This window comes from Hippichthys cyanospilos, chromosome 18, assembly GCF_059441005.1.
Source record: "Hippichthys cyanospilos isolate Australia breed blue-spotted pipefish chromosome 18, RoL_Hcya_1.0, whole genome shotgun sequence".
Taxonomy (NCBI): domain Eukaryota; kingdom Metazoa; phylum Chordata; class Actinopteri; order Syngnathiformes; family Syngnathidae; genus Hippichthys; species Hippichthys cyanospilos.
In genome coordinates this window covers 9,354,997-9,377,889 of record NC_142386.1, presented here as the reverse complement: position 1 = coordinate 9,377,889, position 22,893 = coordinate 9,354,997, and the positions used below count along the sequence as shown (strand labels likewise).

Below are 22,893 nucleotides of genomic sequence, written 5' to 3'. Positions count from 1 at the left end.
TGAACCCTGTTAAAACTCCACAACCATGTGGCTATTGACATTCTTAACATTTTTACCACCATTCATTTTAGAATCCTTCTTTAGGATAACACTTGGAAAAAGAGGAAAAGAAATATACAAATAAATCCCTGCAACTGCTGCTAAAGACAAATTGTTGGGAAGGGGCACCAAACAGTTTCATTTTTGTTCTGCAAATAGTTTGAAATATTATATACACAGAAGGAAGACATTTAAAACATCTGACTCCTATAAACAGGCCAAGCATGTCCGGGCTGCACTTGATGAAGCAAAATCGCGATCGCAGACGTATTGATCTGCAGAGGGATTTCACTGTGGCATCTCCTGCTGAGTTTGTCACACGTTTTGGTGGTGACAAGGTCATTGAGAAGGTAACCGTCATGCTCAATGCAGCAAATGGGAAACAAAAATAGCTAGTGCCTGTCATTTTTGTTAACATGTGTCATCATGATTGGATTATGCCGTTGACTGCTGAACTGTAACAATATTTTGCTTTTCAGGTGCTTATTGCTAATAATGGCATTGCTGCAGTCAAGTGCATGCGCTCTATTCGACGCTGGGCCTACGAGATGTTTCGGAACGAACGGGCAATCCGATTTGTGGTGATGGTGACCCCGGAAGATCTTAAGGCAAATGCAGGTGAGGAGTGGCAACGCTATCTCGGAACGTATGGTTTCAAATTTTGAGGGAAAGTTTAAATGTCAGATTACACAGAAAAACAGACTCTTCCAAATTCAATTCCAATTATATTTTTGTTATATATATTATGTTATATTACATTACAGTGCGTGATATGATAACAATCAATAATCTCCCCTGGTACCATGCAAAACCTATGTGTATTTATCCATGTATGTACAGTATGAATGTATATTATGTTTTTTCAATCGAGTGTAAAGTAATGTATTTATTTTAAGTGCTCTGCCCTTCTCATAATTTGTGACTTTTCCTATAATTGTAATGTTATAATATCTCTGAATGGATGCAGGGAAAATATTACATTTCGGCAAAGACAAAACATTTTGTTCTTTCAGTCTGAATCCGTTGACAAATTACAGCGATATCAGAAGGGTACCACCAAATTTTGGTCTGTTCAATGAAATTCAGCTCAGGTGAATTTTGTTGTCAGCGGGTTAAGATTTTGTATTTTTCTACCCACTCCTAACCTTAACACCCCCCACTCTTTCCAGAGTACATAAAGATGGCAGATCATTATGTGCCTGTGCCAGGAGGGACGAATAACAACAACTATGCCAATGTGGAGCTCATTTTGGACATTGCCAAGCGAATACCTGTGCAGGTACTGCAATGCATCAGTGGACTATTTTTGCACTGTAATTGATTACAAAAATCAATATATGTATTGGTATTGTCTCACAGGCCGTGTGGGCTGGATGGGGTCATGCCTCAGAGAACCCTAAACTTCCTGATCTGCTCCATAAGAATGGCATTGCTTTCATGGGTAAGATTCATTTTTGGGCATGAAATGTGTTAGTGTCACAGATGGAGATAACGTACCGGTATTTTTTTTATTTATTATTATTTATTTATTTTAACATCTTCCTTCCTTCCTCTCAGGTCCTCCGAGTCAGGCAATGTGGGCACTCGGAGATAAGATTGCTTCCTCCATTGTGGCTCAGACAGCTGGCATCCCCACCTTGCCATGGAGCGGAACGGGTAGATCTTATTAATATAAAAAAAACAGCCTCTAATTTCCTGCAGTAGGGCCACGCATATTTGTGTCACAGAATTTGATGAAAGGGCTTAACATATACACAATATTAACATTTTACTGCTGAAAAGTGCTAAAAATGTATCGCTTTACTATGTGTCCCCATCCCAACTGGGCGATGTTTAGGTATCCCTTTAAAATTGCCAAAGTTGACGTGTACGGGCGTCTTTTTTACACAGTCCTAAATGTATATGCAAACTAGCTTGATTATTTATGCTCACATGTAATAAGTTTCGTGTTTCTCCCTCCCAGGCCTGACAGTCGAATGGTCTGAAGTCAATCAAAAGAAACGAGTCATCAATGTTCCTGAAGACTTGTATGAGAAGGGCTGCATCCACGATGTTGACAGTGGCTTGAAAGTAAGTTTTCACATACTCCAGGGTCACATAATTTTGAATATGATGTGCCACCAACTTGTTTTTGTCTCTATAGGCTTCTGACATGATTGGCTACCCTGTTATGGTCAAGGCCTCAGAAGGAGGGGGAGGTAAAGGTATCCGCAAAGTCAACTGCTCTGACGATTTCCCAAACCTATTCAGACAAGTATGTTAACATTAAGTGTATGGTTTGTTTAAATTTATGGTTATATTGTTTTAATGGATGATTTGTTTTTTTTTTTTCCCTTAATGGTTTAGGTTCAGGCAGAAGTTCCAGGTTCTCCTGTGTTCATCATGCAGCTGGCCAAACATGCTCGCCACTTGGAAGTCCAGATCTTGGCAGACCAATACGGCAATGCCATATCCTTGTTTGGCAGGGATTGTTCAGTGCAACGACGTCATCAGAAAATTATAGAGGAAGCGCCAGCTACTATTGCCACATCTGATGTGTTTGAAGATATGGAAAAGGTAAAAGGCACTAAAGCTACCTCTCCCCAAAATAATCCTCGATTATGATTCTCTCACCTAGCTAACAGCTAGTGTGATTTGTAAACTTTTTTACGGTAAATTAAACAAAAAAAAGGATTCTGGCTCATGAATCCTCATGAATTGCTTTCTGTATGCAGTGTGCCGTGAAACTGGCGAAAATGGTGGGCTATGTGAGTGCGGGCACAGTGGAATACCTCTATAGCCAAGACGGCAGCTTCTACTTCCTGGAGCTCAACCCTCGTCTACAGGTTGAACATCCCTGCACTGAGATGGTAGCAGATGTCAACTTACCCGCTGCCCAGCTGCAAGTGAGTACCAAGAATGTCTGCAGCAGCGCTAGTAAAACAAATAATAACAAATAAATTTATGCATAAATAAAAAAGATGATCTGAGTACCACACCCAATTTGATGGCAATCTCTGACAATGGGATATCAGACCGTATTTACGCTTGATTGCATCCGATAGTCAATGGCGGACAAGGCCCCCATCTCCATGGCAACTAACTGCTCAAGAGAGACATCATTGTTAGCGATGCAGTGGTCGAAACTGCAATTGGTCACATGGCGTGCACCCGCTGTGTTTAAGGATTGTGTGTATTTAGGTCAGCAGCAGTGAAGCTGAAGGGTAGGATTGCAGGGAAAGCTGCCATTATTTAAGTGATAGCACATCGTCGTTCAGTCCTTTTTGCTGGCAAACAATGTACTGGTACTCACTTTTTGCTTGATGGTGTTTTTCAGTTGAGTCACATCTGAGAGATACATTTCCACTGTATGCCCGTCTCTTTTCAGTCAATCCAAAAACTAAAACAGACCCTCTTTTTAGCTTCACAGTCAAAATATTAGAAACAGCTGTTATTTTGTTTGGAAGTAATTTTTTTCTTCAATCATTCGTTCACCAGATTTAAGAATACAAGCAAAATATAGACGACAGGCAAATTTTTTGTAAGGTTTTGCCCTTGTCGTTACGAAGTTTTGAACATGCTCAAAATCTGTGTGTAATAAGAGTAGAAAAAACTATTAAAACTGTTGGCAAATATTAAGGCAAACTCTAGGCACCATTCAGGTAACATATGGTAACATTTTGGTGAACATGGTGGCGAGATTAGAAGTGATGCTACCTTCGCAGACCCTTGCAAATGTTTACCCCTCAGTGAGATTAAAACTATTAGGCACTAGAGTTTTTTTTTTTTTTTTTTTAATAAAATACTCAATTATTGTAACACTATTTCAAAAGGTTGTACTATATGTGGAAAATGGTTAGTGATAAAGGGATACTATAAAAGTTCCTTCCTGGAATATTGCTACTTTGGCACTTAAAGGGTTAAGGTACATTAAGTTTTGATATTGAAGATAAAAAAAAAGACACAATCATCTATGGAATTTAGATATTTGCATTTATATATTCAGTAAAGAGCGACTAATAATGGTGTTCAAATGATGTTTTTCCAGTAGATTGTCCTTAATGTTGAATTTAATGAATGAGTGTAGTTTAGTATTCTGAAGATTTGATGTTAGTTAATTCCATACGTTTTTGATACGTTTTATTGACAAAGTACTCTTTAATGTTAAGTTCAATTCCACTGGAACGACAACCACGACAATGAATGCATTATTTTAATGAATACCCTTTTATGAATGTCAATGAAAAGTAAGCAATACTATCTAGATAAAAGCATACTTTTTTCATGCAGCTAATTTTAATAACTGTCAATAGATTACGGAGATGTGCCTAATGTGGGTACCTGTTTTCTTTTGCATACAAAGCCATATAAAATGTTGTTCATGTGCAATAGCCATCCATGTTCCTTTGGGCTTTGCTATAGATTGCAATGGGCATCCCCCTATACCGAATCAAAGACATCAGGATGCTTTATGGAATGCAGCCCTGGGGTGACTCCCCTATTGACTTTGAGGGTCTGTCGACAGCCCCCTCCCCGCGAGGGCACGTCATTGCAGCTCGCATCACCAGTGAAAATCCAGACGAGGTATGCTTTCCGCTCATCTAAACGAAAGACAACATTTCTCATAGTTCTGGCTGAAAATGGACATCAAATGGTGTCTCTTTGCAGGGTTTCAAGCCAAGCTCGGGAACAGTGCAAGAGCTGAACTTTCGCAGCAATAAGAATGTTTGGGGCTACTTCAGTGTTGCAGCTGCTGGTGGATTGCATGAGTTTGCCGACTCCCAATTTGGACACTGTTTTTCATGGGGAGAGAATCGTGAAGAAGCCATTTCGTAAGTGCATTGTTTTTGCTGTTACAAAATCGTATTCATCTCCTTCAATCCCAGAGACTTTTTTTATGGTTTATAAGAGTCCAGACATTCAATTCGCGGTACTGATTTATATCTTTAAAAAAAAAAAATCAAGTGTTTGGCTCAAGGAGTATCTAAAATGTCTGGTACTGAATGAATTAAGTACTTTATTTATTAAAACAATCAATTACTTTAGTACTTGTTGATAACTTTTGCATGTCAATACATGGGGTATTTTTTTACTTGTACTTTATGCCTAAAATAATGATTTACCAAAATGCTTAACTCATTTAGTGCCAGGGACAGTATTTTCACGTTTTTTAAGAGACCAGACGTCCAATCCCAGATGCTTAAGTATGAATTTAATACTTAAGTATTTGGAAATTAATGTCCTTAATGCACTTAAATGTCAATTTCATTCTTAAGTGGGATTTAATGTGTGGACTCTTAAAAAAAAATAAAAAGGGGAAAATACGTCCCTGGCAATTAAATGATTTAATTACTGTACTGAGCTGCTGTAGTCTTACTGTGAAATTTGTGATTTTCTAGTAATATGGTGGTAGCTTTGAAGGAGCTGTCTATCAGAGGAGACTTTCGGACCACTGTGGAATACCTCATAAAGCTGCTGGAAACCGAAAGTTTTCAGCACAACACCATTGACACGGGCTGGCTCGACAGGCTGATCTCTGAGAAAATGCAGGTGTGCACGGATGAATGTTTCTTCCTAAATGAATGAGGAACGATGCATTGTGTGGAGAGATTAAAATAATTGAGGGGTAATGCATTATTGTGGAGAGTTTACACTCACTGGCTAGAAAATTCTGAAAAATCAAATGGGGTAAAATTGTTGAGACAGCAGAAAAATACTATTGATATGCGCACTTGTATTATTTCTGGTCCCCTCTAAAAGTTTTTGTTGCATTCAGGCTGAGCGTCCAGACACAATGCTGGGGCTTGTGAGTGGAGCTCTTCATGTGGCAGATGTTAACCTGAGGAACAGTGTATCCAATTTCCTGCATTCTCTGGAAAGGTAAGCGTCTGAGTTTGAATTGTCTAACTGCGTTTGAATGCACCACATGTGTATCCCTAATTGGTAGCTACTGTATGTATTTAGGTGGATAGAGATTGCATGAAATAATGTGCTCCCTTTTTTTTCGTTAGATTCTGGATTCCTTTCCCCCTTCCGCGCTTTTAATTTCTTTAAAATTTTGAATACAAGTATAATTGCTCATAGGTTGTGTACATTGTGAATCAGGGGGCAGGTGCTGCCAGCACACACACTTCTCAATACCGTGGATGTTGAGCTGATCTATGAAGGCATTAAGTACGTCCTGACGGTGACTCGCCAGTCTCCCAACTCGTATGTGCTCATCATGAACAACTCCACAGTAGAAGTGGATGTCCACCAGCTTAGTGATGGAGGTTTGTTGTTGTCCTATGATGGCAGCAGCTACACTACCTACATGAAGGAAGAGGTTGACAGGTAACCACAAAAAGCCATTTGCTTTTTTGCTGCACCACCACAAGATATGTATGATCTCAACTGGTTTTCTTCTCGAAAGCTATCGCATCACCATAGGGAACAAGACCTGTGTTTTCGAAAAGGAGAACGACCCCTCGCTGCTGCGATCTCCCTCAGCAGGAAAAATCATCCAGTACACAGTCGAAGATGGCGGTCATGTGTTTTCCGGCCAGGGTTATGTTGAAATTGAGGTATGTCCTTTTTGCTCATTTAAGTGGGCACATTGCTGTTTGGTGTTGAGTTGATTGTATTGATTTCAATTGCAGGTGATGAAGATGGTCTTGCACCTGGCGTGCACAGAGTCCGGTTGTATTCACTATGTCAAGAGGGCCGGAGCATCATTGGAGCCCGGTTGTGTTATTGCCAAACTTCAACTTGACGACCCCAGCCTAGTGCAACAGGTAATTCGCATCGGTATTCTTCTTGTTACCACTTTGGGGCTGTATCTGTCTTTTTCAATTGTCCCATGCAACATTTCGATTTCACGATTCAGCTCCTTTTCATTATTTGGTTAATTGACAAATTAATCAAATTCAACTGATTTATTCCCCAGCCCTATAAAATTGTGACTGATGGCAGTTGTTATGGCAGAGTCTTCGATAAGCAAACACGTTTCCTGTAAAAATAAGACTCTTGCCAATATTAGAAGTAAAAAATAAGTGTGTATTACTTTTCTTAAAGAATAAACAAATATTTTAAATGACCCCGAATGAGGAATCGAATTGTTAATTTAGAAAAAAAAAAGTTTATCTCTAAAACTGGAGCCAATTTAAACAAATACCATTTTCACACTCAGCACCTAAAAAATACCCATAACTATTTAAATATCTTTGGCTTTTTATGGGTGAAAAATATTCTATTATTAGATCTTAAAAATTAATAAACTGCCAGCAAATCATAGGACAATATTACTATATTATTGTTGTTATTATTATTATTATATCATTACATTACATATTTTTTTGCACATGTATTATACTGAGTTGTGTTTTATTCACTGGAAATTATGTTGCTTTCAGTTCTTGATTTCTTTTTATATTTCAATGTATTTTATTTTGAGATGCTCAGCCTACTCTTGACTAGTATCACTCTCGGTCTAACAGTAACTCATTCATTGCAGTTTATGGTTAGACACATCAAAGATCAGTGAATCAGTTAATTGTTCAACTTGACACGATACTTAACTGGCATAAATCAAAGAAGGAATGTGCATAACATGCATCACATAAATGATTTAATCTGCGATTTCGTGGAAGAACATGTTAACTCATTCACTGCCAATGATGCCTATAGATGCCAAGGATCCATTTGAACTGGTCTGGCAGTGAATGATCTTCTTAGAATGCATTTTTAATATTTAACAGGCACCATTTCCTCTGTTTGATATCCCAATTACACAATAGCTACTCCATCAGTGAAATGAGTGAAAAAACAAGGAAAACAAATGGAACAAGGGACACACAATTGACTGCAAGTTTTCAAATGATTTGTCTCTGTTTTGTAGGCAGAGCTGCATACGGGTACCTTTCCCTCAACCCAGGCTGTTGCTCTGCGAGGAGAGAAACTCCACAGAGTTTTTCACAACACGCTGGATCACCTTGTTCACGTCATGAATGGCTACTGTCTCCCCGAGCCATTCTTTAGCTCCAAGGTGAGATCAAAATTGGTTAAAAACAAACAAGAGCAAAACCAATGCCTTTTCTATTTTCCTATTCCTAGTTGAAAGAGTGGGTTGAAAGGCTAATGAAAACTATGCGTGACCCCTCATTGCCGCTGCTGGAGCTTCAAGACATTATGACCAGCGTTTCGGGTCGCGTTCCTCCTGCTGTGGAGAAAGCCATCAAGAAGGAAATGGCTCAGTATGCCAGCAACATCACCTCTGTGCTCTGCCAGTTCCCCAGTCAGCAGGTGGCCCGCCTTACACACAAACACACCTCATGTTAAACCACAGCACTCTTTTCAAATGAACAGACGTCAATGATTTTATGACGCACCGGCAACCAGCAGAGGGTGCAAATAACTTGTGCAAAATTGAACTGTACCCTTGCCAATGCCAAAAAAAGCTTATGAATTTCCAATAAATGCCACAAGATGGCAGCTAAACACTACTTATATCTAAATCTGAGCACTCAACGTATTCAACATAGATCATAGCAAACTCTTAGTTTTGCTTGGCCCGAGAACAAAAACAATGAAAATATGATTTTTTTCCCTGGGAATAATAGAGGATAGGTACCAAAAATGGGTGGATGTGCAAATATTGAATCATGAATATTTGGGGGAGTTACTGTAGAGTGGTAAATTGGAAGTCCACTTGCTATTATGTACTTATCATCAGGAAATTCCTGGCTTGGGTTTGTATTAATGTTGTTAGCTCAGATGCATAATCGGCACTGTCTCTTTCTTAACAAATAGATAGACAGAGAGACGTTTAATATGTAAAAATGTGTTTTGGAGATTGAATGATTTAAGAAAAGGAAAGTGGGCCAATGATACTTAGGGTGTCATGGCTGAGTGATCGTGGAGTCGTCTCCTAACTGAGAGGGTGTAGATTTGTTTCCCGTTCAGTGCACCTATGTCGAAGTCTGCTTCAGCAAGACACCGCTGAACCCTCAGTTGGTAATGATGCTAGGTAAACGAGTAGTCTGTGTAAAGCATTTGGAGCACCTAAAGTAGAAAAGCACAATATAAATAAAAGACTAGTTACTTACCATAATTGTGGATACAATTTGTGACTTGTAGTCTCTAGGTAGGCATCTTAAAATAAAAATTAGTACAGTAGATTTGGAAAATAGCTGTTTGTGGTTTCATTTGATTTTGTTGTATATTTCCCTACTTCCCAGATTGCAAACATCCTAGACAGCCATGCTGCAACTCTAAACAAGAAGTCGGAAAGAGAAGTCTTCTTCATGAACACACAAAGCATTGTTCAGCTGGTGCAAAAGTAAGTGTCATAGTCTGTACCTTAGTCGTCTGCAACTTGTTTGCATTGTATATTGTATTTAAATTATGATGCTTAGAATAGCTTATCCCAGTATTATTACATTTGAATAATTTGACTATTAGAATATTAGTCAGAGACTGACGGAGGTACACTTTATATACGTTTATAAATAATGACTATTTTATATCCACTCACTGCATGTTCTTGTCAACCTTAGTAGATCATAAAAAAATGGCAACGGGGGATGGTATTTGCTTGATTGTGTAATGGGATGTTTGATTTACAAAAAAAAAAATGATAGCCCGACTGCATACCCGTCAATACTGTCGATTCTTCTTACAGATATCGCAGTGGGATCCGAGGTTACATGAAGGCAGTGGTGATGGACTTGCTCCGACAATACCTTAAAGTAGAGATCCAGTTCCAGAATGGTAAGAAATTGTTGTTACTCACCATTGTGTACAATATTCAGATGTAATACTATATTTCTCCAATGGATAGTGCTGTTTCAGAAAGAACAAGTCAGTCGGGTTGCAGTTTCTAAATGTTGCGTGACGTTTGACTTTTTTTTAAATATTTTTTATTTTTTTGATAGGACACTATGACAAGTGTGTATTTGCCCTGCGTGAAGAAAACAAAGGTGACATGGCAAATGTGCTCAACTATATCTTCTCCCATGCCCAAGTCACCAAGAAGAACCTGCTAGTTACAATGCTGATTGTAAGTCTCTATTATATTTTAGATATTTAGGTATGGGGAGTTTTTATTTCTATGCACATTTAATCCAATAAGGGTGCTATATTTAGTAAATTGGAACTTTATTCCAATGCAGATACTTCGTACTGTTTATTAATATTAATATCTATATATTTTCTTTTTTTTTTTCAAGTCCATCACCACTGAAAAAAAAAAATATATATTAATATATATATTTATTTAGCACAAACAGAGGTAAAGCAGTAGTATTTTCTATCCTTTCTTCAGGACCAGTTGTGTGGCCGCGATCCTACCCTCACAGAAGAACTGATGGCTATGTTGACCGAATTCACCCAGCTTAGCAAGACAACAAATGCCAAAGTGGCACTTCGTGCACGTCAGGTTGGTTGAATAGGCCATTCAAGAAAACAAAACACCAAAGCCAAATCTCATTTGTGTTTTTTAGTAGCACGTGCCATAAAAATATACACAGCTTCCAAAAGGAAAGTTAATGTTTTCTAACAAACCAGTTGGGGTGTACTCATTTACGTTGAACACCGTATGAACATAGCAAAGACAATGTCTGGGGATAATAAAATTCAATGAGGTATGAAATCGTTCATAATTTCATTCTCTGCAGGTGTTGATAGCATCTCACCTCCCCTCTTACGAGCTCCGCCACAACCAGGTGGAGTCTATCTTCCTCTCTGCCATCGATATGTACGGCCACCAATTCTGCATTGAAAATTTACAGGTATTCAAGAGCAATCTGCAGATATGATTGGCGGTAGTGGAGCAAGAATTTTTGACTGTCCCATTTGTCTTCTAGAAACTTATCCTTTCCGAAACATCGATCTTTGATGTGTTGCCCAACTTCTTCTACCACAGTAATCAAGTTGTCCGAATGGCCGCCCTTGAGGTGAGATGATCACGTCCCGCGGTTCTCCAATTCCTTTTTAGTGCGGCGTGTTCACTAATCCACTTATGTCTTCATCTCCTGATAACGGCAGGTTTATGTGCGCCGAGCATACATCGCTTATGAGCTCAACAGTGTTCAGCATCGCCAGCTGAAGGACAACACATGCATAGTCGAGTTCCAGTTCATGCTCCCCACCTCACACCCAAACAGGTACCTCACATTCCATAAGGTTAACAGTTCTTTGTTTCACTTTGCCTCCTGTTCTCTGCATTATTGCAGAATGAAATGACCCATTTACTAGATGTCCCGTTGTAAATGTTCCTTGTGTGCAAAAGAAGTGATTTTGCAAAATCTGACTGATTCTGTTGAACTGTGTGAGGGCATCATACTGTTGCTCTCCCACTTGCAGTATGTTAGCTCGTCTTCCTAGGGGGCACTGTTGCCACACAAAAATGGACAAATGTGAATTGTCTTTTACATGTTCAGCATTTGAACATGCTTGCAGCGTGGAGTTACGGCATTCCCAGTGTGTGACTTGTTTCCGTGAACGAATATGCTTGTGTGCTTGCTGGTGCTGTGCACGGCCAGTACGCTGGCTTCAAATGTGGGATAAAATGCTGTCAATATGTCCAGCCGCAACATTAGGTACACACACACTCTTAAAAGAGCTTCAAGCAAAGCGCTGTAAAACATGAGAAAAAGATTATATTTTATTTCCCTTTGAGTTGAAAGTGGATCACAGTATGGAGCACTATGTCTTTTTAATAACTTGTTTATTTACTGCATATACTTTGATACTGTTTATAGGATTTCCACAAAATATGTCTATAATATTCATGTGATTTTCTACAATTTTTGCGGCTGATCACGATCGCAGATCAGTGAGTTCCAAAAGAACTGATGACAATCAATCCGAATGATGGGGCAAAATGTCTGACTTGTTTATTGACTGCATATACTTTTAAACTGTAGAGGATATTAACAAAAATATTTAGATTTCATCCATTAGACTTAACACAAACAGGATTTTTTGGATTAATCATGATCACAGATCTTCCAAATTAAGCATAAATCATCACAGATACAATCACACAATCGGGCAATATCTCTTTAAAGAGACAGTGTGTAAGATTTAGTCCGTTTTTCATTACGGACAGCAGGAGGTGCTGCAGGTACTGCATTTACCATTGTCCATAGCGATAACAAACATGGCCGCGTCTGGAGAAGTGCCACCCCCCAATGTAATAACATTTAATGATAACTAGACCTATGATTATATTTAAAACATACTGTTGGTCATTAATATTCAATTGCAAGTTTTGGTCATTTAAAATCATTTAATTTATTCCTTTTTGATGAAAATCTGTCTAAATCTTACATGCTGTCCCTTTAAATAAAGTGTTTATTTACTGCACATCTTTCTATACTGTTTATAGTGTATAAATAAAATGATTTATATATGTATGCATTAAAGCGCTTTTTGCAATGTCTTAACAAGTAAAAACATGAGCTCTAGAAGGCATCCAAGAACTGGCAAGACATAGGGAAAGTTTAGTCCGGTAGAACTAAAACAGCTTAAGTCAGAAAAAATGAATATTACAACTTATTGGAAATGAATTGGTGTATTGTAACCAAGTAAATGAAGAACTATAGTTTCAGCTCTATAAAATGAACAATGACAGATTAGTGCAAATAAAAGGGGTATTGTTGCCCCTCACAACAATAATACAACATACCATTTGCAGAACCAATCAATCATAATTTCAGCTTGTCACCGGTTTAGTATGAAGTGCCAATTATCGTCTGATCACGATTAAGCCGATCAGATCGGCGTAAAATCTACTAGGATGCAAAATATTGGCAATGCATAGTTCTCAACTATTATTTCTGACAGTATACATCAAAAGTGAGCATGCATAGACTAATTTGCATTTTAACTCCTATTGAATCTCGTTAGAGATGGAGATGCATGTTTGTGTGTGTAATATGTTTCTGTCAAAATAACCATTGTTTTACTTGTTTCTAAAACTAGCATGAAGAGCTCCTCTTAATGCTTGTTATCAATACTTTGTTTTTTTTTTCCCCCTCTTCTTCCTGTTGGTGTCGTCTGGTGTTGTGTTTTGAGATGCTCTTAAGTGCATGTCTGTGCTTTTGTGAAGCACTTGACTTGCCTTGTATACGAAATGTGCTATATAGCTTCCTTGCCTTTGTTGAGGAGGAGCTCAAAAAGGCAGTCTGACTATCTCATGATGCATGTTGCACAGGGTTCAGTCAAGAAGTAAAATGTGTGCGCAACCTTTTGACATCCATGCGCATTCATTTCGATATTGACAAGTTGCATAGTAAACCGTTATTGAGACAAGCAAACACACTGCTACAACTTGACTGTCTTCCTGTCCTGATGCCTGCCACTAACCCCATAGTAATCAATGTTGTTTGATTGCAGAGGGAACATCCCCACTCTAAACAGGTATTGTAAACATTTTCTTTATTGCATAGACTAGATTGAGGGCATGGCCAAAGTGCAAATTCAAATGAAGTCTAATATTGCTGTTGATTAAGCAGTTTAACTGCATATTCACTAAATGTAGGCATTGTTTGTTTTATAGACGAGCAGGGCCTACATCTCATAGCTTCGGTTATACTTTTTTACTCATTCAATCGCAAATACATATTTTTTTCATTTTTAAGACATTCAATCCCAGGTGTGTGTGTATGTATAGGCTAAAGGAGGGTCTAAAAATATCTGATACTCAAATATTACCAAAAGTAGTTGCCTAAATAATTGAATACTTTAGTACTGAGTTACCTAAAGTCATCACTTTAGTATTTAATCACCAAAGTAATCAACTGCTTTAGTTCTTGACTACCCACATTAATTGATACTCTAGTAATATATTTGAAGTAATCAACTACTTAAGTACTGTAATTGATTACTTTAGTACTTCGTTACCTTAGGTAATCGATTGCCTTACTTAATTATCTGAAGTAAAAAAAAAAAGTATATATATATATATATATATATATATATATATATATATAATATATAATATATAATATATATTACATTACATTACCTGGCATTGAATGTCTGGATTTAAGAAATGTGATTGATTAAATTAATGTCTGTATGTGAGAGTTTGCTATATTTTCTCAAGGTTTTGTGTGTTTGTCCTTCAATGTTTATTAAGATTTTGATTAACGTAACTAATGTGCTTAAATGAATCATGTAACTGTCCCGCTAGGAAAACATCTGCTCCTTCAGTCCAGGACATTACGATAACTGTGTCAAATTTGGAGTCTTTGGACAGGTTTGAGGCAAAATCTCTAAAGTACTTTGAGGGTGCGAACTTTGGGTTCATGTTAAAATGGGCTTACTTTGGGTCTTATTGGTGTTTTTGTATTTTCATGGTGTGTGACAATTTGCAGGCTGAACCCAATGACATAACAAAATGAAGATTGGTCTCAGTTCATTGTAACTAATGCTGGAACAAGATGGGTTTTTTTTTTAATGAGAAAGTAATTGCGATATGTAAGTAATCAAATTAATCTTTAAATTCACCTATAATGTATCAGAGAAATACTTCCACCGGAGGTCTTTTTTTTTTTTTTAAACATTTTTATATGTTGTGTTATTGTGGCAGATCTGAAGATTAATAATTTACAACAACAGGAAAGTGGTTTCAGTCATTTATTTTCTTGAACAGAAGCCGTTGTAACCGTTTAACTTCTGTTGTATATGAGACTTGTCCAAAGTGCTGGCTATAACCTTTACATCGTAAGATATTTTTTTTCAATCGCAAAATATTTAGAAACTAACGTGAATAAAATATCGTCCATCCTGTCCATTTTAGACTTGCACAAATGCGGAGTGTTCATAAGTTTAATTTGGATATGGCTAGCTATGACAGTGCCGTTGCTATCGTTAGCTCTGGTTGCAGTCACAGCCGTGTACTTTATGTGGTAGGCTAAACTTGAGCTACTTCTTACTTAGAGACTGCATATAATCCTCTTAAAGGTGTTTTTTATTTTTTTTTATTTTTTTTTTTTTTAGTTATCATTCATAGAACCAACAACACTCACAGGCGATTTCATTTTCACATCTTTCTGCCGCTGAACTTGCCCCCACAACAGGAGCGTATCAGGTTATGCCAAAACACAACGGCAGTCAATCAGTGTCCACTTCATGGGTCTGCTTGACTGTCGTTTGCTGACTTTTTGTCTGACACTATTGGCCAAAGTATCTCAGGTCAACAATCAGCAGATCATGTTCCTTTTCAATGCTGTACTTTTGATCTGTCAGCGCAATGACACATTTTTTTCAGAATCACATTTAATCACTGGGGCCAAATGTCCTATTTTTGTCATCACTTTATGGGCTATCAATGGTTATTGCACTAATGGTGATTATTTTTTGGGTTTATGGCAATTTTGTTTGGTTTGACTAACAAGAAATCTGTTAAATGTCCCCGATCCACTATAGAGCTGATTTATTGTGCTCAAATATAATTGCAAAATATTCTTACTACCTGTGTTTTTTTTGTTTTGTTTTTTTATCACCATCTAATTCAACTGTCTTTATACCAAGTGAATGGGGAATTGATGTTTACCACAGCATCAAAAAGCTACGGCTTCAAAAATTTAACACTCGTGACTCTCAAAAGGTGGATGGGAAATGTCTTCCTTTTGTGACAAAGTGGATTCTCATTCTAAGCGCTTTTACCACAGGATGTCATTCTCATCCAACTTGAACCACTACGGCATGGTGCACATGGCTAGCGTAAGTGATGTTCTGCTGGACACGTCTTTTACGCCGCCCTGTCAACGAATGGGCGCCATGGTTTCCTTTCGCTCATTCCAGGAGTTCACCAAGTGAGTGTGTATTATTTGAAATCATATGAAACTGAAATGTGACTTTTTTTTTTGTGACAACAGTATGGTTGCCTGTTTTTAAGGAACATAACAGATGTGTTGAGTTGCTTCACTGACTCGCCTCCACCAAGCCCGACCTTCCCTGAGGGAGGTAGTCCCGTCCTGTATGGTGAAGAGGACAACAAGGTGACAAAAGCTTATTGTACGGTCGGCTACTGTAATTACTTGTGGTGCAACTGAAAATGCTGAGATATATATATATATATTTTTTTACCAATCCAGAATGCTCAAGAGGAACCCATCCATATACTGAATGTGGCTATAAAGACAGACAGTGACATGGACGACGATAGCTTAGCAGCCATGTTTCGGGAGTTTACCCAATCAAAGGTTGGAAGTGGAGCACTGCCAAAAACGCTCTTGTTGATTTTACCATGTTTAGTACTGGGTTAACACTCACATTGAAATCCTCCTGCCTCCTCTCCATCAATTCCAGAAAGCTCTACTGTTTGAGCACGGAATCCGTCGCTTGACTTTCCTCGTGGCTCAGAAGGTAAAAGTCTCATTCCCTATTCTTATGTTTTTTTTGTCCCAGTTTCTTTGTCTGTTTTCTTAATCTGCATTGCATGCAACCCTTAAAATTGTTTGAATGACTACTATCAATGCTCAATAATGTAAACGAGCCAGAGAAGTGATCATTATTACCAAACCCATACAAGGTATAGTAATCGGTGTAATTGATAGTAACACACATATATTGCACATATTATAAAGATGTTTCCACAGTACTAGATCGTTAATTCACGAGAAATTGTACAACGCAACCTACCTTGTTGATAGTCAGCCCAGCACTTGCGATTAGCTTGTCACATCCAAGTCTCTGGTAGCTGCTGACATCAGGACAAGACGTATGGCGCATTTAAATGCATTTCAAACTCATACAGTATATAAAGCCATTGATGAATTAAACATTAGTAACTGTAATAATAATAACAAAGTCATATGTTTTTTTTGTTTTTTTTTTAAATCATTCCTTTCGGTCTCTGGGATAAACCTGCCAAAGAAATGCACCACAACATTATGAAATTGCTCCTAATATTAAGACTAATATTAAGATTCAAAAAACTGTAATTTTGAGCCTTGATACAAATTACTAATATTGTCTAGTAACGTTTGTTCCTACTGTATTGTGAATGTTTTTCTTGCAGTAATTTGAGATCATTTGCATTATAAATTCAGTCTTGTCTCTCCTGTATCTCCTTTTGCATGCCTTGCTTGCGCAACGTTTATGATGACAGGATTTCAGGAAGCAAATCAACTATGAGGTGGACCAAAGGTTTCACGTAAGTACAGGCAAATGGGGAAAGGAGGGCATCAAGTTTAATGATGCAAAAAACACTATAAAAAGTAGGTTTCCTGTAAAAAAAAAAAAGTCACACATAAATAAAAAAAACATAGAGGCTCTGTATACCTGAATCTCAATCAATGAACAATAATTGTATTTTGATGATGGTAAGTCCGGTGCATTTCTACACTGTTGTAACTTACATTAACAATGATAGGAAAAATAATTGGAAAGTTTAATACAAAGACTATACAGATGCTCTGATCAGGTGTGCGGTCAATCCTTGCATTAAAACCTGCAGCTCAAAGATTAGAGACTTTTGCATAACATGCACAAACACCAAAAGGATTATGATGACAAGAGTAATGACATCATTGGGACAAGTGTCCTGTCTTTTGGCCCTGATAATGTTTTGACAATAGACTTTGATTTCTCTTTTTTTTTTTCCACATGGGCCCTTCTGCATCTGAGAACTAATCATGCTCAATGGTGTCTGTGCTATTATGAGGCCCTCGTTACATGGAGGGGATTCTTCTTTTAGCACTTTCCCTCAAAAATATTTTCCTCCATTTAGGATATTCTCAACACAATGTGTAATCAGTGTCAAATTGTGCGTATGAAGCTTGCTGTTTGTGTACAATTGCTCGCTAACCTACTGTTATCATCGAGCATTTGGGGTGAGAAACGCATCTCCAATCGGGCTTGCATTGTTGGGGAACACTTCATCTGATATCATTCAACCGGGCAAGTGGGCATTTACAGGAATTTGGGTGTCTGAAAGAGTGACATCTTTTATTCATTCACAAACAGAATGTGTACCTTTCTACACAGACTGTTTTTTCTGGACTTACCATCAGAACAAATTTAATATGAGACATATTTAGCTTGCTGTGATTATATTCATAGGTTGTGTGTACTTCGTTTGCTGTGATTGATTTTTTTTTTGCTTTATCTTCTTTTTCCAACACAGAGAGAATTCCCCAAATTTTTCACATTCCGCGCCAGAGATAAGGTATGTGTGTACTTTTGAAAGTAGACATATTGTCCCATTTTGTGATTGTGGTTATTTATTTTAAAGACTCTGATCTGCGATCATGAACGGCCAAAAATCCTGATCTTTTAAAGCAGAGGTGTCAGAATCATTTTTATCGTGGGCTACATTGTAGTTATAGTTCTTGTCGGTGAGCCATTATGACTGTGAATTCAAATAAATTTTAAGTATGATTGTGACACATTTACCTATTTTTGAAATCAGAAGCCAGTAAAAACTGTTCAAAATGGTAAATGATGGCAAATGATGCTTGTTGCTTCTTAAATAAACTAAAAATGATGTGATAGTCCGAATTTGGCCCCTGGGCCTTGAAGCCCCTTGAGGGCCACCTGTGGTTTAGTCTTAATTTTAGGCAGTTGTCGTCTTTTGTGTTTTAGAATTCAGTTTAGGAGTTTCCCACTCACATTCTCTATATATGTCCTAATAAGATAAGCTAAAACGTAAACAATAACTATAATTTTCTACAATAAATAAAGTCACAAAATAACAGACCTGATAAACTTTCATTTATATATTATCTGCACTCAGGATTGTTGTTGTTGATTTTTTTTTAAAGGCCGTTTTGCCTGTTTGTTAAAATGCCAAATATAAGCACAGAGAAGCAGCTCGGCTTGTTCTCCTCGACCTGCCATTTTATGATATACAGGTGAAAGTCTTGTTTAAAATGTGGCGATGGTTAAGCTAAACTTGTACAAGGGGTACTTAAGGACACTTTAGAATTAGGGTCCACACAACCTATTTCACCACTTTAGTACCAGCTCGTTACATTACTGTGACTATTTTTCAGATTGATTGTTGCAACAACTTTTTTCACCCCAGGCTACATTGGCTTTCTTTCCTTGTAGACATTTGATGGCTCCTTCTCTCTTTTAGCCCTGATAGTTTGACTACAATGACACCAGCAAAACTCATTAAAGTAATGAACTCTTTAATTATGTCTCCCATTTAAGAGAAATGACACCCATTAGCAGCTTTCTGAGAATGAGATTGCCCGCGATTTCATTTACTTAATACTGTGTGTAGCTCTCAGGCATCTTTCTACTTTTATTGGGAGCTGGGCTTCTTGAAACTGCCATTGATATAATCTTGGTTAATAGCAGTTTTGCCTTGTAAAGAAAAAAGTGCAATATTCTGTAAAAGTGAGTGTGTTGTTGTTTATTATGATCTTGTGGCATTTTCTTGACAGTTTGTGGAGGATAGAATCTACCGCCACTTGGAGCCGGCCTTAGCTTTCCAGCTGGAGCTCAACCGCATGCGCAATTTTTCCCTGACAGCCATCCCCTGTGCCAATCACAAGATGCACCTCTATCTGGGTGCAGCGCGTGTGGAAGTGGGAACGGAAGTTACAGACTATCGCTTCTTTGTGCGAGCCATTATCCGCCATTCTGATTTAGTCACAAAAGTAAGAAACTGCTTATACGGTTGCATAAAAAATCTGGTAACCTTTTGCAATATCTCACATTTTACATATAACCATTACATGTGAACTTACACTGATAAAAATTTGTTTAATCAAAATATTTTGAATTTTTGTTGAGTGTCTTTTGCAGATATATATGTGTCGCAATGTGTGTGTTTTTAACATGAACACCCTTCTTTGCCAGTGTCATACATTATAATCGATGCACGTACAGTTTTATTGGACTGTGGCAAAGATTTCTAAAAGCCGTACAGTTCTAAAAGCAGACAGGTTTTTTTTGTTGTTGTTTTTTTAATTATACCTCAGAGTATTCTATGCTGAACTATTGGCACCTTTTGTGATGGAAAACTACTCATTGGAAGTGAAGTTACAGTGGCAAACACTCTCTATTTGTAGATAATTTCTCTCTGGAGATTTATGAACATCCAGACTTTTAAGTGATGGTTTTGTAACCTCCATCCATCCATCCATCCAAATTATTGTATTATACATTATTATACAAATCAACAATGATTAATCGCTGGTTTCAGAGAAGCTTTTTTTTTACTTAAATTAGTTTGGAAAAAACACACACACATACACACACACAAAACATACATGGTATTAGTTGTTCTCAACATCTCCTTTGCCAGAAGGTTCAGTTACTTATTTTTCCCTGTTTTTTCATTATTTGCATATTTTCTCTTTAAAAATATAAGAACCTGCTTGAGTTGTTTTACTGTAGATAAAATACAGTTTTTTTTCATCTGTGTGATTCTGGAAAAAGATGAGGTCACATTTAATGGTGATTTTATGCAGAAATGTGAGAAATTCCATAACAGTCAGATACTTTTTCATGCCACTGTATATAATAAGCATCATACTTATTCCTCACTGATGATGAGTTTTTTTCTGTCCCTTCGCCAGGAGGCCTCTTTTGAGTATCTTCACAATGAGGCAGAGCGTTTGCTACTTGAAGCCATGGATGAGCTTGAGGTTGCGTTCAACAACACAACTGTGCGTACCGACTGCAATCACATATTCCTCAATTTTGTCCCCACAGTCATCATGGACCCTTCAAAGGTACTGTATATGACGTCAAAGCATTATAAGATGAACCAAATCTCCAGCTTCTATTTGAACTGTTTCAGATCGAGGAGTCCGTTCGTTCCATGGTGATGCGTTACGGCAGCCGGCTTTGGAAACTGCGCGTCCTGCAGGCCGAACTGAAAATTAACATCCGCCTGACTCCGACTGGAAAGCAAATCCCCATTCGCTTGTTTCTCACTAATGAATCGGGCTACTACCTGGACATCAGTCTGTACAAGGAGGTCACTGACTCCAGAACGGGACAGGTGGGGCCCAAAGATAGCCAGGTGGGGCACTCATCCATTTTCCATGTCATCCGCTTGTCACCTGAAAAATACTTCTGTTCCATCTTGGATCTCTCATCTTTGAAGTTGCAATTCAATGGTCGCTTTGCTTGCGGTTGTCATTCAACTGGGTATTTCTGCCTTTAAAATATTTCCATTCATAGATGAGATGGTGCCTTCATGGTGCCAAGCACTTTCATTATATTATGGCATTATATTATAATAAAGTACAGGTATTTTTTTTCCCCACTCGTTTAAGAACTGGAGTGAACATTATATTAATTGAACACTTACAGCATCAAATATTTAAATCCCTTATTTCTTGATGCTGGCCATCATGGTTTAGGGATAATGAAAACCCTGTTTTCAATGTCTCAGAAATTGAAAAAGTTTAGTCATATAAAGTCATGGTGTCGCCCCTCTCTATAAGCTAATTAAAGGGACATCAAATTGGGTTAAACACTGACACTTACAGTACACACACTAATACCACTTTGCCCTCTCCATTTTATTTATTTTTATTTTTTTTTAATGCCATAGGCAGGCGGGCTGGTAGTTAGATCCAGCTCAGGTTTTCACTCTGTCAACCATAATCATCAACTTGCAGGAAGTAAAGGTTTGACAATTTTCACTGTTTGATTAAATTACTCTACATAACATTTGGGTTTCTTTTATGAATTACAATACTAAACTTTTTCATGGTATTCAAATTTTGAGATGCCTGTACGTTTCTCCATCGGCTGACCAGGTAAGTTTTACTTCATGCCAGCCATCAGTTCACCATCAATCATGTCACTCATCTATTAACTCATTCAATCCCAAAGACGTATTTATATGTCTTTTGTAGTCCAAATATTCAATCCTATGTTCTTATTCATAGTATTTTTACAAATGTTTGGGTAAAGGATTGTCGGCAAATAACTGGGATGAATGAGTTAAGTGCCATATAAGGTGAACAGGTGCTCTGGGGGGGATAAGAAATTGACATTGTCATCCAGTCCTCGTTCTCATCAAATCATTCATCTCAGTACCAAGATAGCTATAGATGCTTGTGTATTTTTAATGACATTGCTTTTTTGTTTTTGTGCAGATCATGTTCCAGGCATATGGAGACAAGCAGGGCCCTTTGCACGGCATGCTCATCAATACGCCTTATGTCACTAAGGACCTGCTGCAGTCAAAGCGCTTTCAGGCACAGTCACTGGGAACTACCTATGTCTATGACTTTCCAGAAATGTTTAGACAGGTACATAACAAACTTGGCTTTTTTTTTTTTTTTTAATCACACCTCATAAGCCTTTTTGGTATGATTACTGTTGGTAATTTATTGCATTTAAATGAATGTTCATTGTTGCAATCGCTATTCCTGACGGATGATTACACCTCTTTATCCAGGCTTTGAAAAAGTTGTGGCACTCAACCCAAGCGCAAGCGTTCCTACCTAAATGCCCTCTTCCTTCCGAGTTGCTGACCTTTACTGAGTTGGTGTTGGACCCCCAAGGTCAACTGGTGCAGATGAACCGACTGCCTGGTGGCAATGAGGTTCGTTATGTTTTGTAATGTAATTTTATTTAAACAAATTGAAATCTTGAAAAAAAAAGAACATTTAGATTGTATTCAAATGTAATAAAAAATAACGGTATAATTAACCTTGTGCAGTATTTTGCCCAATCCTTTGATCTTTACATTAAATGCATTTCACACCAAAGAGAAAGCATTGAAAGAATACACTTGGGAGCTGAAATTCCACCCAGGTGGTGATAACATGTTAAAGTCAAACATGGCACAACCATTGAGTAATCACACTACCAGGATTGTGGCATCCGTTGTCTAGAATACTGCCAGAATGATAGGGAGACATTTATCCAATAATGGTCAAAGCACTGTACAATGATTAAGTCTGT

General features: G+C 37.8%; 1 protein-coding gene across 7 annotated transcripts in view; it reads left to right on the top strand.

Annotated features, from left to right (window-relative positions):
* LOC148408874 (acetyl-CoA carboxylase) overlaps positions 1 to 22,893 on the top strand; it is a 40,952-nt gene that overhangs the window by 3,714 nt on the left and 14,345 nt on the right. The window contains exons 3-40 of one of the 7 annotated variants that reach the window (XM_088440078.1): positions 257 to 389; positions 519 to 657; positions 1,209 to 1,318; positions 1,399 to 1,480; positions 1,597 to 1,695; positions 2,003 to 2,109; positions 2,183 to 2,293; positions 2,386 to 2,595; positions 2,754 to 2,924; positions 4,441 to 4,602; positions 4,687 to 4,850; positions 5,418 to 5,568; positions 5,795 to 5,898; positions 6,124 to 6,351; positions 6,431 to 6,581; positions 6,657 to 6,791; positions 7,895 to 8,041; positions 8,110 to 8,298; positions 9,234 to 9,334; positions 9,677 to 9,765; positions 9,930 to 10,054; positions 10,319 to 10,432; positions 10,671 to 10,784; positions 10,860 to 10,949; positions 11,041 to 11,159; positions 13,396 to 13,419; positions 14,195 to 14,260; positions 15,678 to 15,821; positions 15,905 to 16,007; positions 16,104 to 16,211; positions 16,318 to 16,374; positions 17,120 to 17,164; positions 18,137 to 18,178; positions 19,404 to 19,619; positions 20,544 to 20,699; positions 20,768 to 20,971; positions 22,080 to 22,235; positions 22,385 to 22,531. In XM_088440078.1, the coding sequence (XP_088296204.1) occupies positions 257 to 389; positions 519 to 657; positions 1,209 to 1,318; positions 1,399 to 1,480; positions 1,597 to 1,695; positions 2,003 to 2,109; positions 2,183 to 2,293; positions 2,386 to 2,595; positions 2,754 to 2,924; positions 4,441 to 4,602; positions 4,687 to 4,850; positions 5,418 to 5,568; positions 5,795 to 5,898; positions 6,124 to 6,351; positions 6,431 to 6,581; positions 6,657 to 6,791; positions 7,895 to 8,041; positions 8,110 to 8,298; positions 9,234 to 9,334; positions 9,677 to 9,765; positions 9,930 to 10,054; positions 10,319 to 10,432; positions 10,671 to 10,784; positions 10,860 to 10,949; positions 11,041 to 11,159; positions 13,396 to 13,419; positions 14,195 to 14,260; positions 15,678 to 15,821; positions 15,905 to 16,007; positions 16,104 to 16,211; positions 16,318 to 16,374; positions 17,120 to 17,164; positions 18,137 to 18,178; positions 19,404 to 19,619; positions 20,544 to 20,699; positions 20,768 to 20,971; positions 22,080 to 22,235; positions 22,385 to 22,531 (4,813 nt within the window). Of the gene's footprint in view, positions 1 to 256; positions 390 to 518; positions 658 to 1,208; positions 1,319 to 1,398; positions 1,481 to 1,596; positions 1,696 to 2,002; positions 2,110 to 2,182; positions 2,294 to 2,385; positions 2,596 to 2,753; positions 2,925 to 4,440; positions 4,603 to 4,686; positions 4,851 to 5,417; positions 5,569 to 5,794; positions 5,899 to 6,123; positions 6,352 to 6,430; positions 6,582 to 6,656; positions 6,792 to 7,894; positions 8,042 to 8,109; positions 8,299 to 9,233; positions 9,335 to 9,676; positions 9,766 to 9,929; positions 10,055 to 10,318; positions 10,433 to 10,670; positions 10,785 to 10,859; positions 10,950 to 11,040; positions 11,160 to 13,395; positions 13,420 to 14,194; positions 14,261 to 15,677; positions 15,822 to 15,904; positions 16,008 to 16,103; positions 16,212 to 16,317; positions 16,375 to 17,119; positions 17,165 to 18,136; positions 18,179 to 19,403; positions 19,620 to 20,543; positions 20,700 to 20,767; positions 20,993 to 22,079; positions 22,236 to 22,384; positions 22,532 to 22,893 lie in introns of all 7 variants that reach the window. The other 6 variants (XM_088440076.1, XM_088440080.1, XM_088440081.1 and 3 more) reach the window with 6 other exon arrangements.